At 48.1% G+C, this 15,490-nt stretch overlaps 1 protein-coding gene across 2 annotated transcripts in view; it reads left to right on the forward strand.

Annotated features, from left to right (window-relative positions):
- LOC138569869 (ATP-binding cassette sub-family B member 5-like) overlaps positions 1-15,490 on the forward strand; it is a 1,230,756-nt gene that overhangs the window by 632,400 nt on the left and 582,866 nt on the right. For both annotated transcript variants that reach the window (XM_069648261.1, XM_069648260.1), the window contains one exon: positions 3,116-3,229. In XM_069648261.1, coding sequence (XP_069504362.1) covers positions 3,116-3,229 — 114 coding nt within the window. The remainder of the gene's footprint in view (positions 1-3,115; positions 3,230-15,490) is intronic.

Raw genomic sequence — 15,490 nt, forward strand, 5'->3', positions numbered from 1 at the left:
AGCCAAAATATCAGTATACTCATTGCACTCATAAATTGAATATTATGAAACACATGTACACGTATATTCGCACCATTCCACACACCAGCTCTTGGCCTTCTCCGTTGGCTATCCATTTGGAGCCCGGGCTTTTACATACACCAGCATTTCCAAACTCCAACGTTGGATAGCATCCTACTCTTGTTCTGATATGGTGACTTTTGTTACATCAATGGTGAATGTAAATTAATCATGCAGTGGTCACATATCAGATGTGTGGGTATAGCTTGGCTGAACTTCAATTTTGAGGGAGGGGTGGAGCCAGCTGAGCCTGCCTTGCTTTTCCATGTAAATTCTCTGGTCGATTTTCCCTTGATCCCTGTAGTAGCTCTTATTTAGTTTGACCTAGCGGCCTAGAGGGTAATACTATTTGTGCCTTTGGTTATGAGTAGTGTTGGAGCCCATGATTTCGTTGGCTGTCCATCTTCGTGCTTTGAATATCCCATGCTGATTCTTGTCTTCTCCGTTGACTGGATTTGTACTCATGGGCTGCTCTCACCTGACCTTTGTTCGTGTCTTCATTTGAGGTGGTATAGACTTTGGCTTGGTTCTTGTTTTCTGGAATGCTGCCTTGGCCCAGAACCCTTCTTGTTTGGTTGTACTCTATGTACTCTGGGGCCAACTGCTCTCTTTCTTGCTCACATCACAGGTTTCCGAAACATAAGAAATGTTTTATTGTGCGGTTCCTCCCTTTGTTAGCAGCAATGACAGTTGACAGCATTATTTAAACTGTGTATGCCATGGAAAGACTAGTGCTTTTGAAAAAAAATAAAAAATGAATACAAAATAAACATTTTAAACTTCTATTCCACTCATTTTCTTTTTCGGTTTTTTTTTAAAATTAATTCTACATGTCCTTTCGTCGGCCGGGTGGCAGAGGGGTATCACTGCGCCCTGCGTTCTCTGTTATATCAAATATAAACATAAAGCAGGACAAATCGGGAATCCTATTCCCCTGTATATCCTTTGATACTCCTAGGACTCCTGCCTTTTGACTCTTTTTGTCTTGTGCTGATTTCTTCTGAATACCCCATAACATTGACCTTTCGATGAATGTTCACCCATCATGCACCAACCTTGCAACAGCTAGCCTCCCCCACCCAACTTGTCCAGCCCCATCTTACCTCCAATTCCCCATGCACTTCACCTCAAGCATCACTAGCACGCACTGCCTTTAACACACCAACACTGTACTTGAACAGCCTGTGGCAATGATTTACTAGACCACCACACCCCCATCTCAAAAGCATCCCAGCCTGAATTCTCTATCCATAACAATCGGCATACTAACAACATTTTACACTATTCCCCCGCAAATCTATTCTTTCCCCAAACCTGATCTTATCTTACACCCCATCATAAGCACACAACAACCCATCAAATGTTGAGCTGCACACCAACTGTACCTCACAGCATGTCCACAAACCAGCCTCAGCACAATAGCCTCACCACACACAATCTTCAAATGACTCCAAACACACACACCACATTAGACAATCATCTCTTCGCCACTTATGCTCCATTTTAGGCACACACCAAGGACAAGCATGCACACGCTCATAGCTATTTCCTTCCACACAACACAAGAACCATAACCAATCATCTAGTACACAGTGTACAAGCCTAAGGCACCTTCATTTCGCCATGAGGGCACACAATAAACCTTACAGGTCTCCTTCAATGTCCTTTTTAACAACACTCTCCCCTCACACGTTACTAGTAGCAATGAGATTGAGCTGAAGATTTCCATGGCTACATGGTTAATGATGTCTAAAGCATGTGAAGTTTATCTTTTGTAATGATCACTTTCTCTGTTTTGTCTTTTTATTTCTGTGTCCTAAACTCTGTGTTCCTAATTATTTCTTTTGCTTTGGTAATTTTGATTATTTACGACAATTGTGTTAACAGACATACCATGTTTGTAGAAAAAATGTTGCTCCTTCCTTTTACATTTCATGTTGTTTTATACATATCTGTTTTACATGTGCGTGTTTAGAGGGTGTCGTTCCTTGCTCTAGTGAGGAAGGACAGTGGATCAGTGCGATACAGGGATGGTGGAATGAGAGGCAGTAACTGATCCGGGCAACGGGCACTTGCAGCTGAATCATAGTATTTAAGGCTTCAACCAAGCTCTTAGTCCCGGGGAAGGGTTAGGACAGGGTATCACCTAGAAAAACCCAAAGGTAGAGAGAGATGGAAATGGCTAAGACTGAACCTATCTCTTTAGTTTGGGTATTCTTAAGGCCATTTGTAACATGGTGCAAGCTGGGACAGTGTTTTCTTGACTTATTATCTCATGGGTCTGTGAAATGGTTCCTGGATGGGGCCTGCAGGGGTCCGGATCTGTGGGAGGCTTGCTTGGGGACAATATCAAGGTCCTGCTCCCTGGGTGATTTACTGAAGTTGACTTGATATAAGAAGGTTAAGGGTCCCTAGTAGTATTTCTTTTGCCCATGAGGTTTTGTTTAATTCTTCTCTCCCTTGTCCTCTTGCATAATGTTGGCATTTGACAATATGGTTTGAGAGTGTTAATGACACAGCTTGCAAGGGATGATTTGTTTTCCCTTCTGTCTTACTTAATTCAGTAACTGGTTTTGCGCTGTGCTTTTTGACCTTCTGCCTATATGCCTGCAGCAGGTTTGGAAATACAAAGATTAGGTAATTTGCAATAGGTTGCCCCCTTTTTTTTAGGTGTGTGCTTCAAGCCTGTTACTCTGTATAGCCGTGCAATTCCTTGGTGACTGTCTGCTTACAACTTCTTTTAGGAGATACTTTATCCAATACATAATGCTACAAGTCTCACTAGACAAATATACAAAATAATGTACCTAGTTTTGAAATTTGCTTTAAAGACTGGAGTTGCTTTCATAATTAAACTTCATTTATGGCACATTTTCAGAAAGCTTTTTGCCAATTTGTGATTTTAAAAGCAACCATAAATGCATACTGTACTTGTACATTCTCATATACGAATTCAAATGATATCAATGTAGTATCTTTTCAATATCATGCCAACTAGCTTTCATCGTTGACTTTTGAGGTATTCTAATACAATGTGCATTATTTTCATTTTCAGGTTTTCTTTACTGTTAGCTACAGCAGTTATTGCGTTGGTCAAGCCTCCCCCCATTTTGAGGCTTTCTCTGTTGCAAGAGGTGCTGCTTATAACATCTTTAAGATCATTGATCAGGTACAGGTAACCATTCTAATAATATGGAGTCTTTCGTTTTTGAGAAAAGTGCACCTCACGGTACTTCTACCTGAGAACCTCTCCCTTTCGCCTTGGGATGTTGTTTTTGCTGAATGTTTCCATTGGTGTATGCTGTCTTCACTGCATCAGAGGAAAACGAGCTATTGTTCCAGTGAGTACATATGTGATATGCGCATGAATAAATGTCATCACTGATGGGTTCTATCTGCTTGTTACTGTATTATTGCTGCCTGTCTATTGAACCAAGATGTCCCTGCTCGCTGAGGGGTGAACCTGCCAGCTGCAAATACACCTGTTATGCTACGTATTCATGTCCGCGAATAGTCAGATAATCTCATAGAATGTGTTCAATTCAAATGTTACTCTGACATTTAAACATGACCACAGAGATAGCTCCGAGTATTTCGCAGGGCAAATATCTTTCCACAGAGGTGTTTGCTGTAGGTGAACAGAACTGCTGTCAAGTGCATGCTGTAAACCCATTGTGTTGTGTAAACGCTGCTTTCCACCACTACAGGCTTTAGGAACTAGCAATTGCTATTCATTTGAGATATCTAGCACAAAAGTATCTTTCAGAATTGAAGGCCACATTTTCAGTGCTACATTGTAAGGTAGATGAAAATAGTGCATTTTTTTCCATGGGATTTTGCTTGATTTTTATTGATATTATCTGAGCTGTGTTCTAGGGAGCAGCTACATAAAGACAGCCTTTTTTTCAAAATGGTGAATCCTGGTCTTAGCCAACAAGATCAGAACTTTCCTTCCTGTCCTCGGGTTTGACTGTTTTACAAATACCCATAACGGCTGTTACGTTTTTTTTGCATGATTTCTTCTTTTAACATGAACTCTGTGCCACAGGAAAATTGGTCATTGTTCTAGTGAGTAAACAGTGGCAAATATGTGATATGCTCTTGAATGAATGTCTTCCCCGATGTGTTCTGATGTGTTTATTGCTGCCGTCTATTGCAGACAGACATCGCTTTAGAAGATCGCATGAAACTTGCTTCGGAAGCATGTATAGGAAATGCAACTGCCACGTTTGCAGGTCGCCTGCTTGACGCACGCCTTTTGGCACTGTTAATAAACCTTTCCCTGAAGCGTGATTAACCTCCACCCTTTATCCTTTAATGAGCAACCACAGGGTATTCCTGTTATGTGGCACAACTGGTTCCCGACAATGACGTGACCCATTTTAGTAGGAGGAAGAATTGTCGGCTAGCGGCCAATTAGCTGACCTTGCATCCCGTACATATGAGTTGCAATTACGTCTTCGGGAGCGGCCAAACATTTAGGTGTTCTGTGACATTCAAGGACATTGTTTCATTGTCCTTCAGAATCCAAATGTTTGTAATGTAAACATGTTTTTTAAAAAAAACACGCATTGGCAATGGCAATAGTTTGGGCGTTTACTGCTGTTGTTTGCAGTTTGCATTTATAGGCGCCAGGGTTAGGATGGGTGGGGGTAGAGAGTGTGGGTAGAAGGAGGTAGAGAGAGTGGGGTGTGGGTGGGTGGGGTAGAGAGAGAGTGGCGTTAGGGTGGGTGGGGGTAGTGATAGTGAGGTTAGGGTGGGTGGGAGCAGAGAGGGTGGGTAGAGATTGGAGGTATGGTGGGTGGGTGTATATAGAGTCGGGGTCGGGTGGGTGGTTGTAGAGTGGGGTAGGGTGGGTGGGGGTACAGAGAATGGGGGTAGGTTGGTGAGTGGGGGTAGGATGGGTGTGGGCAGGGAGAGTAGCGGTAGGGTGGGTGGGGGTAGAGAGAGTGGGGGTAGGGTGGGTAGTGAAAATGGGGGTAGGGTGTTTGGTAGGGGTAGAGAGAGTTAGGGTTGGGTGGGTGGGAGTGGGTGGATTGGGGGTAGAGAAAGTGGGGATCAGCTGGGTGGGAGGGGATAGAGCGAGTGGGAGTGGAGATTGGGGGTTGAGTGTGTGGGGGTAGAGTGGGTGGGGGTAGAGAAAGTGGGGGTAGAGAGAGTGGGAATAGGTTTGATGGGTGGGGTAGGGTGGGTGGGGGTAAAGAGTTTTGGTAGGGTGGGTGGAAGGGGGTTAGAGAGAGGGGGTAGGCTGGGTGGGGGTATAGAGAGTGGAGTTAGGGTGGGTGGGCGTAGAGAGAGTTGAGGTTGGGTGGTGGGCTGGGGGTAGAGAGAGTGGTAGGGTGGGTGGGGGTATAGAGAGTGGGGGTAAGGTGGGTTGGGTGGTAGGCTGGGGGTAGAGTTGGTGAGTGTGGGTATGGAGAGTAGTGGTAGGGTGGGTCGGGCAGGGATAGGGTGGATGGGGTAGAGATAATGGAGGTAGAGAGAGTGGTTGGGGTAGAGAACATGGGGTAGGGTGGGTGGGGGCAGAAAGTGGGGGTAGGGTGAGTGGGGAGATGGGGTAGAGTGAGTGGAGGTATGGTGGGTGAGGGTAAAGATAGGGGGTAGGGTGAGGGTAGAGAGTGGGTGGGGGTAGAGAGAGTGGGGTAGGGTGGGTAGTGAAAATGGGGGTGGGGTGTTTGGTTGGGGTAGAGAGAGTTAGGGTTGGTGGGTGGCAGTGGGTGGATTGGGGTAGAGAGAGTGGGAGTCAGGTGGGTGGGAGAGGGTAGATCGAGTGGGAGTAGAGAGTGGGGGTAGAGTATGTGGGGGTAGAGTGGGTGGGTGGGGGTAGAGATAGAGGGGGTAGAGAGAGTGGTTGGGGTAGAGAAAATGGGGAAGGGTGGGCAGGGGCGGTGGGTGGGGGCAGAAAGTGGTGGTAGGTGAGTGGGGAGATGGGGGTAGAGAGTGGATTTAGGGTTATGTGGGATAGAGAGGTGGAGTTAGGGTGGGTGGGGTAAAGAGTGAAGGTATGGTGTGTGGGGGTAGGCTGGGTGGGGGTAGAGAGAGTGGGATTAGGTTTCATGGGTGGGGTAGGGTGGTTTGGGGTAGAGCGAATGTGGGTAGGGTGGGTGGGTTAGAGAGAGTGGGGGTTCGAGAGAGTGAGGGCTGGGTGGGGGTTCGAGAGAGAAGTGGGTGGGTCGAGGTACAGAGGTTGGTGGTGGGTGGGTGTAGAGAGAATAGGGTGGGTGGGGGAGAGAAAGTAAGGGTAGGGTGGATGGGGGTAGGGTAGAGAGAGTGGGGGTTGGGTGGGTGGGGGTAGGATGGGGTAGAGACTGGGGGTAGAGAGTGGGTGGGGGTACAGAGAGTTGGGGTAGGGTGGGTGAGTAGGGGTAGAGAGAGTGGGCAGGGTGGGTGGGAATAGAGCAAGTGGGGGTAGGGTGTGGGTGGGTAGAGAAAATGCGGGTAGGGTGGGTGGTTTGGGGTAGAGAGAGTGGGGGTCAGGTGGGTGGGAGTGGGTAGAGAGAGTGGGGGTCGGGTAGAGAGAGTTGGGGTTAGTTGGGTGAGTGTGTGGGGGTGGGTGCTTGCGAGTAGAGATTGGACGTAGGTGGGTGCGTGGGGGTACAGTGAGTGGAGGTAGGGTGGGTGGGTGTGTGTAGGAGAGATCTTTAATCTACTATGACCCCTTAACGCCCTAACCCATCTTGCATACGCTTGTAAAATTCGAACTGCTCAAAGGCATGTAAGCGCTATCTTTTTAACTATCAAGACACTTGTTTAGATGTAGGCAGTTTAACTTCAGTTACCACACTTGATCAATATATTCCCCACAGGAAGAGGATATTGCCAGTAAGGTACAGCACTATTTACTATAGTGAAGTGGGTTTAGAATCCTGTCCCAGCGCTGCGCCTGCCTGGGGCAGGGCGAGCGAGGCCGTGGGAGTAGGCCTCGGTGACGATGCTCCAACAGGAGTGAAATAACACACAGACGCGCTTCGCTGGGCTCTCTGCCCCAGAACTGCCTCCCACTCCAGGGGGGCAGGGATTTTATTAGATGCCTTGCGTCACCGCGTAGCGGACGCAAGGCGGACACAACATTCCTCCTTTATCATAATTTTAAACCAAAACAGAACATTGACATTCACTTACAATTCTTAAACTACCCAACAGGGTGTCCCCTTTTCTTTAGAGTCATTGTGGGGCTATCTGCCATACATAGTCTTTGAGCCGGGCTGGCGGATTGGTGGCATTTCTCAACCTGCATCCCCCACCCCTAGACCTGGGCCCCATTGTCTCTTTGGGTGTCTCACCTTCAGTGTCCGGCTCTCCCATTTCTGATTCGTTCCACAGCTCCAGGGTTCGGTCATCTGCTTCGTGCAGGTGTTTGGATTCGACATCACTCGGCGGGCGGTCGTCTTCTTCTTGGGGACAGTCCCCATCGGTCCACAGGTTCTTTGGCACGGCCTTGAACCACGACGCATTACGAGTCACTTGTCGGAGTCCTCTTTGCACTGTTATCATGGTGCCTTGTCGCTTGCTGACGGTCCATGGGATTGCCTCATAGCGAGAGTCCAACTTGGATTTCGACAGATTTCGTAACATGACCACCTGGTCACCCACACGGTGGTCGGATTGTTTCGCCCTTCTCTTGGCACTCATTCGTGCGTTGGCTCCAGTCCTTTTCTCTTCTGTTTGCTCATAGTCAATCCTGTTAGGGCTTCTGCTGGGGTGGTGTGGTATGGATGATTTTATGACAGTGCCAAACATCAGGTCTGCCGGCGGGATGCCAGTCGTGCTGTGAGGGGTGACTCTGTAGTTTCGCAGAAACCGATAAAGATCGACCTGGCATTGGCCCTTGATAGCCGTAGGACCTTATTGAATGTCCTCATGAACTGTTCCACATCCCCATTCGCCTGGGGCCAACTTGGCATGATGTGGTGGTAGCGTATGTTTAGTTCTTTCAGGTATTGCTTGAACTCCTCCCCTTGGAAGGGTGGGCCCTTGTCGCTCTTGATTCTTGTGGGCAGTCCATGCGTCGCAAACATCTTTTCAATCGCGGGAATGACCACCTCTGCTGCCGTGGAGTTCACAATCTCTACCTCGGGGTAGCGTGAGTGGTCATCTATGGCCACTAGGAGGTAGAGGCCTTCTTGTAGCGTGCAAAAGTCTATGCTTATTGCATCCCACCTGCCAAGTCCACGTGCAGCCGATAGTATCGGTTCAGGGTATGGTGGAGCCCCCGTTATTTGGCATGGTAGGCAGGTGTTGATCAGTCTTTCAACTTTGTCATCTATCTGCAGGAACCACACTCGATGCCTGATTCGAGCTTTTGTCTGCACCATCCCTTGGTGGCCCTCATGTGCTAGTGCTACTATCCTGTCCTGGAGGCTTGGTGGGATGATGATCCGATTTCCTCTGAGTAGGAGCCCATGTTCCCTGATAGAGAGGTCTTGTCGTATGGTGAACATCCCTGTGAGGAAGTCCTTTGCCTCTGCTGTCCCGTTGTGGGTGTTCTTCAGTAATGACTTCCATTCCCCGGATATAATGGTGTCCTTGATCAGGTTGCAACACGGGTCTTTGTGCATTTCATCCACAATGTCTTCCAAACTGATGGTCATAGGTCTCATGGTTCGTATTACCTGTCACATATGCTCCTCCGTCTCCTCGGCTACCTGAGTTTCCTGTGGCGTTGCCGCTCGGGGGTGCCTTGACAGAAAGTCTGCCGGGTTTGCACTTCCCGGTTGGTATGCCAGTTCGAAATTGTATTGTTGGAGGTGTAATAACCACTTGGCAATCCTCGCTGGTGGGTGGGTGGATGTGCCCATGAATATTGGCAGCAGTGGTTTATGATCTGTATATGTTGTAAATTTTCTGCCATGCAGGTAGAGATGGAAGTGGCGACAACCCCACAGTACGGCTATCGCCTCCTTCTCAATGTGGGAGTAACGTTTCTCTGTTTGCGTGAGTGCTCTGGAGGCGTATGCGATCGGCCTCTGCTCACCCGCTTTTGTCACCTGCAAGAGGATTGCCCCTAGCCCGACGGGACTAGCGTCCACGTATAGTTCCGCTGGGAGTGTGGTGTCATAGTACGCCATTGTGGTGTCTGCTGATAGCAACGCTTTTATGCTTTCAAAAGCTTCCTTGCACACATTTCCCCACTCCCACTTTGTGCTGGTCTTTGTAAGCTCCCGAAGGGGTTCCGACAGTGTGGCCAGATTTGGGATGAATCTCCCACAGTACGTGGCCATCCCCAGGAAATTGCGCATTTCGGTTGGCGTGGTGGGAGGGCTGGCGGCCCGGATGTCATCAACTTTCTGGGGGTCCGGTGAGATACCTGTACTGCTGAATGTGTAGCCAAAAAAAGATACCTTGGTTCTCAGGAATTCACATTTTTCTTTGTGAATGGTTAGTCCTGCCCCTTCTAGCCTGTTGAGGAGCATGTGGAGCCTTTTCATGTGTTCCTCCCTGTTATTTGCATGGATCAGGATGTCATCGCTGACATTTAGGACACCTGGTATGCCTCGAATTACTTCTTTTATTGTCTGTTGAAAACACCTCGGCAGCTCAGGAGATCCCAAAACTTAAACGCTTGTACCTTCGTAGACCGATGTGTGTAGAAAAGGTGGTGATGTATCGGGAGTCCCTGTGTAACTTCAGCTGATGATAGCCAGCTTTCAGGTCTACTTTTGAAAATATCGTGGACCCAGTGAGGTCAGCCACAATTTTGTCCAGTGTGGGAGTGATGTGGTGCTCCTGCTTGATGGCGGCGTTTCGCAGGCGCATGTCTATGCAGATTCGAACTTTGCCAGGTTGCTTAGGCTTTTTAGTGACCACCATAGGGGAGACCCACGGCGTGGGTCCAGTTATCTCTTCTATAATGCCAGCCTTTTCTAACGCTCTGAGCTCCTTTTCTACTAGTTTGCGCATGTGGAATGGGGTTCTCCTGTGTGATACAGCTCTTGGTTGGACCGACTCGTCAATGTTGAGTCTGATCGACTTCCCCTTGAGGCATCCTATCCCTTTTAGCAGGTTGGGGTAATTTCCTAGGACCCTCTCGACTTCTTGTGAGTCCTTCACTTCGCAGATGAAACTCACCAGCCCCAGATCTTCTGCAGCATCGCCACTCAGGAGGCATTCGATCCCCGCGTTTACCACATAGATTTTGGACGGTAGAACGGTTTCGCCGTGCCTCAGGGTGGTGCAGAACCTGCCAACCACGGGTAATGGTTTCTTGCACCCGTATGCGAACAGCAGTGTGTCCGTTTCCTTCAGATTAGGTTGTGGCTGCAGTGTCTGGAAGGTGGTCATGGGCATGACATTCACGGATGCCCCGGTGTCTATGGTCATCAATACTTGCTGGTTTTGGATTGTGACTTGGCATTTGTGTCTCCTGAGTCTTTTCCTTGGTGTGGCCTGCCCGTGATTGAGGGCTGACACAAGGTAGACCTTCCTTCCTTTTCTCCGTCGGTCGTTTACAGGCTCAAGTTGGGCCCCGGTTGTGTCATCACCTTCCTCCTCAGTCAAGGAATTCGTGGTCTCCACTCGTCAGGTGCTAGCCTGTTTTTTCTTCTTACCCCCACTCTTTTCTTGGGCTCCTTGCGGAGCTTGTTGTTGGGCACCTGATGACCGGCACACTTTGGCATAATGGTCCTGAATGCCACATGCGCCGCACGTGGTCCCCTGTGCCGGGCAGTTCCGCCGTCCATGTCTCAGTCCTCCACACCATCCGCACTCCGTGGGCCCCGGGATCCGGGGCTGCCATCTGGCCTGCGTGTAGCTTCCACCAGTTTCCTCCCTGGTTGATTGTCGATTGGTGATCTGGGCTACCGTGGCTGTCGTAGGTGCTGGTTGTAGTTTTTGGAGTGTGGTGCCCATGTGAGCTGCCCTGGCGTGTGCTAGTTCCCTCTGACGACCCAGTTCAAGAATTTGTGTCAATGAGATGCCTTTTTCATTCAGTATCATCCTTCTCAATTTTTCCGATTGGATGCCATTGATGAGCTGTCTCCGAATTTCTTTCTGAATGTTAGTGAATTTGCAGGATATTGCCAGTTTCCTGAGCCGGGTGTGGTAGGCGTCTAACGTCTCCTCTTCCGCTTGAATGGTAGTGCTGAATATAAATGTCTCGTAATCAGGGTTAAGTTGTGGGAGAAAGTGGGCCGTTAGGGCATCTTTTGCTTGCTGGTAAATGTCCTGCTCATCATCTATGGTGAACGAGTTGAAAATACGCAGCACCTCATGCTCCACATTCAACAGCAGGTGTGATCTCATTTTTCTAGCCATAGTGATGGCCTTGCATTCCATCGCCATTTCAAACTTTTGGATCCATAGTTGCCATCTGGGGCCAACCGACGACGGATCAATGTAAGGGTCAAAAGGATGTATCATTGTTGACGAGCCACCTTGTGTGCGGGCTTGTGGTGTGGACACCGATAGGTTTACAGCGAGTGTAGATGGCGTGCCCGGCCTGGGGGTGGATGTGCCTGTGGCCATGACAGGGCCTCGCCTTACCACTAGCGGGGTCTACTGGCTTACCTGGGTGTGTCTCTGCAGGGGTCTGCATTCTCCCTTACGTGTGCGTTCCCTTGTGGGGCGTATATGGATGTGCCACCCTGTCAGGTGTCGAAGTGCAGGGTTGTTGAGTCCAGTTGAAGTTTTTCCCGTGTTAGGGCCTTCCCAGTGTTGTGCAGCGTGTCTCTGACCTCACTCTGTCAGGGGATCTTTTGATGGTCCTTGTGGCCACGTGTTGGAACCGGGCACTTTCTCTATCTCAGAGTCGAATTGTGGTTGAGAGAGAAAAGAAAAAAACATTTTTTTTTTTTGGGGCGGTGGCGGACGTGGGCGTGTGTGCCCCCCCGCACCTCTCCACCAGGTTTCCAAACATTTTTCGTCGTGCCATGTACAGCAAATCAGCTGATGGTGCCCTGTGCGTGTTCCGTGGTTCTTGCGTCTTCATCGCCAGTGTAGAATCCTGTCCCAGCACTGCGGCGGCCTGGGACAGGGCGAGCAAGGCCGTGGGAATAGGCCTCAGTGACGAAGCTCCAACAGGAGCGAAATAACACACAGATGCGCTTCGCTGGGTTCTCTGCCCCGGAACTGCCTCCCACTCCGCGGGGGTGGGGCTTTTATTAGACACCTTGTGTCACCGCGTAGCGGGACACAAGGCGGACACAACAGTGGGCTGAATAAATGTGCTAGAACCTTTTTATCCACCAGCGCTCAGCCCTCTAAGACCTAACAGGAGCCTCCTATTGCACAGCACCATGGGGCCATATTGGCAATAGGAACTATACAAATAGCAAAAAACATAACATTGTAGCTGAAAAGTTGCAAGGCCCTGACGCCATCCCTCAGTGGATGCCTAATAGTATTGCTGGCATGGCCATGCAACCATTTTGTCTAGTAACTCATTGGTATCAATCATCCGTAACGTAAAGGTAGGCTTTGCATATCATAAAGCAGTGGCAGAGCCCTATGCATATATCAAACAACATAACCTTGTAGCTGAAAGGTTTTAAGGCTCTGGCGCCATCGTCAGTGCTATGCTTCACCGTATTGCTGGCCCGGCATGCAAACATGTGATCTAGTAACTCCTTGGTATCAACATCTGCAACATAAAGATGATCCTTGCAAATTCGTTAAAGCAGAACTGTGTCTTCAAGAACAGCAATTAAACCCTTCTCCAAAACATTCTTATGATATTTAGGGTCCAGAGCTCAAAAGCACCTTTAATTGATCTTGTGCCACTTGGCAAGTAGCACATAACGCACGAAAGACCCCTTTCAACATGAAGTCCTATTCACACCAATAACCTAACATTGTAGCTGAAAAATGCAGCAAGTGCCTGGCGCCAACCATCAGACTTATGTAATAGCATTTCACGCACAGCTATGCTAATTGGCATTCGCCTTAGTACGGTGATAATCCTGATTTGTTCACAAACTGGGCACTTGTGTGATGAATCAGGATGGGCGTTATGCTAGCGTTTGTGCAGTCCATGCCCAGCACAGTAATTAAACCTATTTTCCTAACGTGTAGACGATCTCCCTCAGCCATATCACAAACTCTCAGCTCACAACCCCTCCCCCAAGCCCCACGAGTCCACAGTGTTTTGTTTAATCAAAGTGGGCTGCCTCCTGGCTGGCGACACGGTGGCGCATGGCAAGGACACTGCCAGCACGCCCTCAGCGAGTGTAGTGCATTCATTAAACATTTCATTGATGAATGCATCCCATCTGATGCACGGGGAGCTGGCGGTGCCCCAGGCAAGGAAAAAGCAACGTTACTATATATGAAAAGCACAATGAAACCGGGGCAAATGGGGTATTCTGAATGTGTAAATGTGAAGAACAGAACAACAGTGACTACTTCATGAATGATCTCTAAAACACCGCATCAATGGCCGATTATAACAGTTTGCATTAATCTAAAAATAAAGTCATATATAGGGTGTGGGATTTAGGGTTCAACGTAAAATATTTCATTTCCGCTTGGCAACGTGTGATTATCACAATTTTATCGATGGTGTTAAATAGACGTTCTCATGAAATACTTCACTGAGCCAGGCCTTCACCATATTTACAAAGGACCCGTAGTCTGCACGCGACTCACTGGCCATTATTCATGTGGACTAGGAAGTTTGTGGGCTACTGGGGGGGTGCTTGGCCCTTTCTCCAGGGAGGGTCTGGCCAGATGTTTTAAGGTCTGCTGCCTGTCCACTGGCAGCATAGGCGGGTGCAGCGGCCACTTACCAGGATAGCACCCACACGAGAGGAGGCGGCGGTGCTGCCAGGTAGAGGACGGCCTTGGCGAAGAAGCCTACCGGATCACCCCGCTTCCGGTGTGCCTCCCCCGAACCCCCCAAAGCTCAAAAACAGCTGACTCTGATCTTACCGGGAGGAGGCAGGGCGATGGGAGACCGACAAGCAATCCCACAAAGGCCCCGAGAAGGGAGGGCTGACTCAGTCTCCAAAGAGATCATTCTGCAACAGGACAGGAGTGCGATAAGAGTTCAAGTAGCAAAAAGCATTATTGCATAAAAATTAAAATATTAATGGGCATATTTTTTAAGTGCAGTCATTTTGCTCCTACTTCAGAGAGCGCACAGCTCCCCAGTAGCAGGCCGGCAGACGTGAGCGAGAGGGTCAAGCCTGAATGGTGCTGCAGCCATTTCATCGCCCAGGCGTCAGCAAGTTGCCATGATAGTGCCATAAATTGCTCCTGAACTCCCCTTCACGGTTTCTTTTTTTACAGTAGAAATGTTTTGGCAATATTTCCAAAACCAAAAAATAACCACACATTGTGGCATCTTGTATTGATCTAAAGAAATGTTCATGTCTCTACTCCTCTTCATCAGTTTATGTAATCCTTTCTCAGCCACACCCCATGCACTATGCTTATGCACATCTATCTAAACTGAGAACGTAAAGCAGCCGAGGAAAAAACATGCTTTACCAGATCTATAAAGCATGCACTAGGCAGTTCTGAATAGGAACTAATTACGAGGTCATCCTGCATTGCAAGTCCCAGCTATCCAGATTTCCATTTATTTTTTATATCTAGTTTTGCCTTGGTCCTGCAGAGGTGGGTTGCTAATTGTTTTTATTGTTTATTGTGATTTAAAAAAAGTGATTTTTGTTACATAGACTTCCTTGGACCTTCCTTTTATTTCGTAATCATCACCTTGCTCTGATAGTTTGGATGTTTCCCCTGCTGGCCAACTTCTCCAGAATATAGCCACCCTTACCAATTGCTACTTAAGGGGACGAGGTACAAACACTATCCTTTATTAGCACCTCTTAATCACATGTATACCAGGGCACAGCAAATGAAAGAATGCAGGTCTTCCCACCGCTTTCCTTGGTACTTCTTTGTGCCAGCAGGGATTTCGTCATGTCGAAATATTCCAATGTGATGGCATTTGTTTTAAGGTTCTGCTCCAATGTTCGGTGGTGCTTTTAACCTGACACTCAATCTTCAGTGTTCCAGAATGTAAGGTTTGATATAACAATCCAGGTCAGCTTATGCTATTGTTCGCTACGCACAGTATCGGGCATCTTTTCAGGACGCAATGGCAGTTCTCAGTGGGCGTGGGCATGTATAGGTTAGGTATTGTTCTCAGATAGTGCTCCAGATAACATTTTTAAGTGGGTGTATGTTACTTCCTCTTTTTAAACTTTGAGAGTAAATGCAATTTCAAGGGAGTAAAAAGGAGTTTTCTCCTATGCAAGAGAGTAAAATGTATGTGACTGCAAAAAGTTACAACTATGGAAATCAGTATCATGGAGAAGCGCTCAAATGGTGAAGAAAAGAAGATTTCTCGCACAATGAATGGATAGGGTGCAGTAGTAGAAGCACCCTCTCACAAATGGAAAAGATGAGCAATACTGCAAGCTTCTCCTGCATTCAAAGAATAGGTACAACTGCAGCGTACGCTTTTTAATGCTTCGCTGACACCGAA

This window comes from Ambystoma mexicanum, chromosome 2q (genome assembly GCF_040938575.1).
Source record: "Ambystoma mexicanum isolate Mex_15411 chromosome 2q, UKY_AmexF1_1, whole genome shotgun sequence".
Classification (NCBI taxonomy): domain Eukaryota; kingdom Metazoa; phylum Chordata; class Amphibia; order Caudata; family Ambystomatidae; genus Ambystoma; species Ambystoma mexicanum.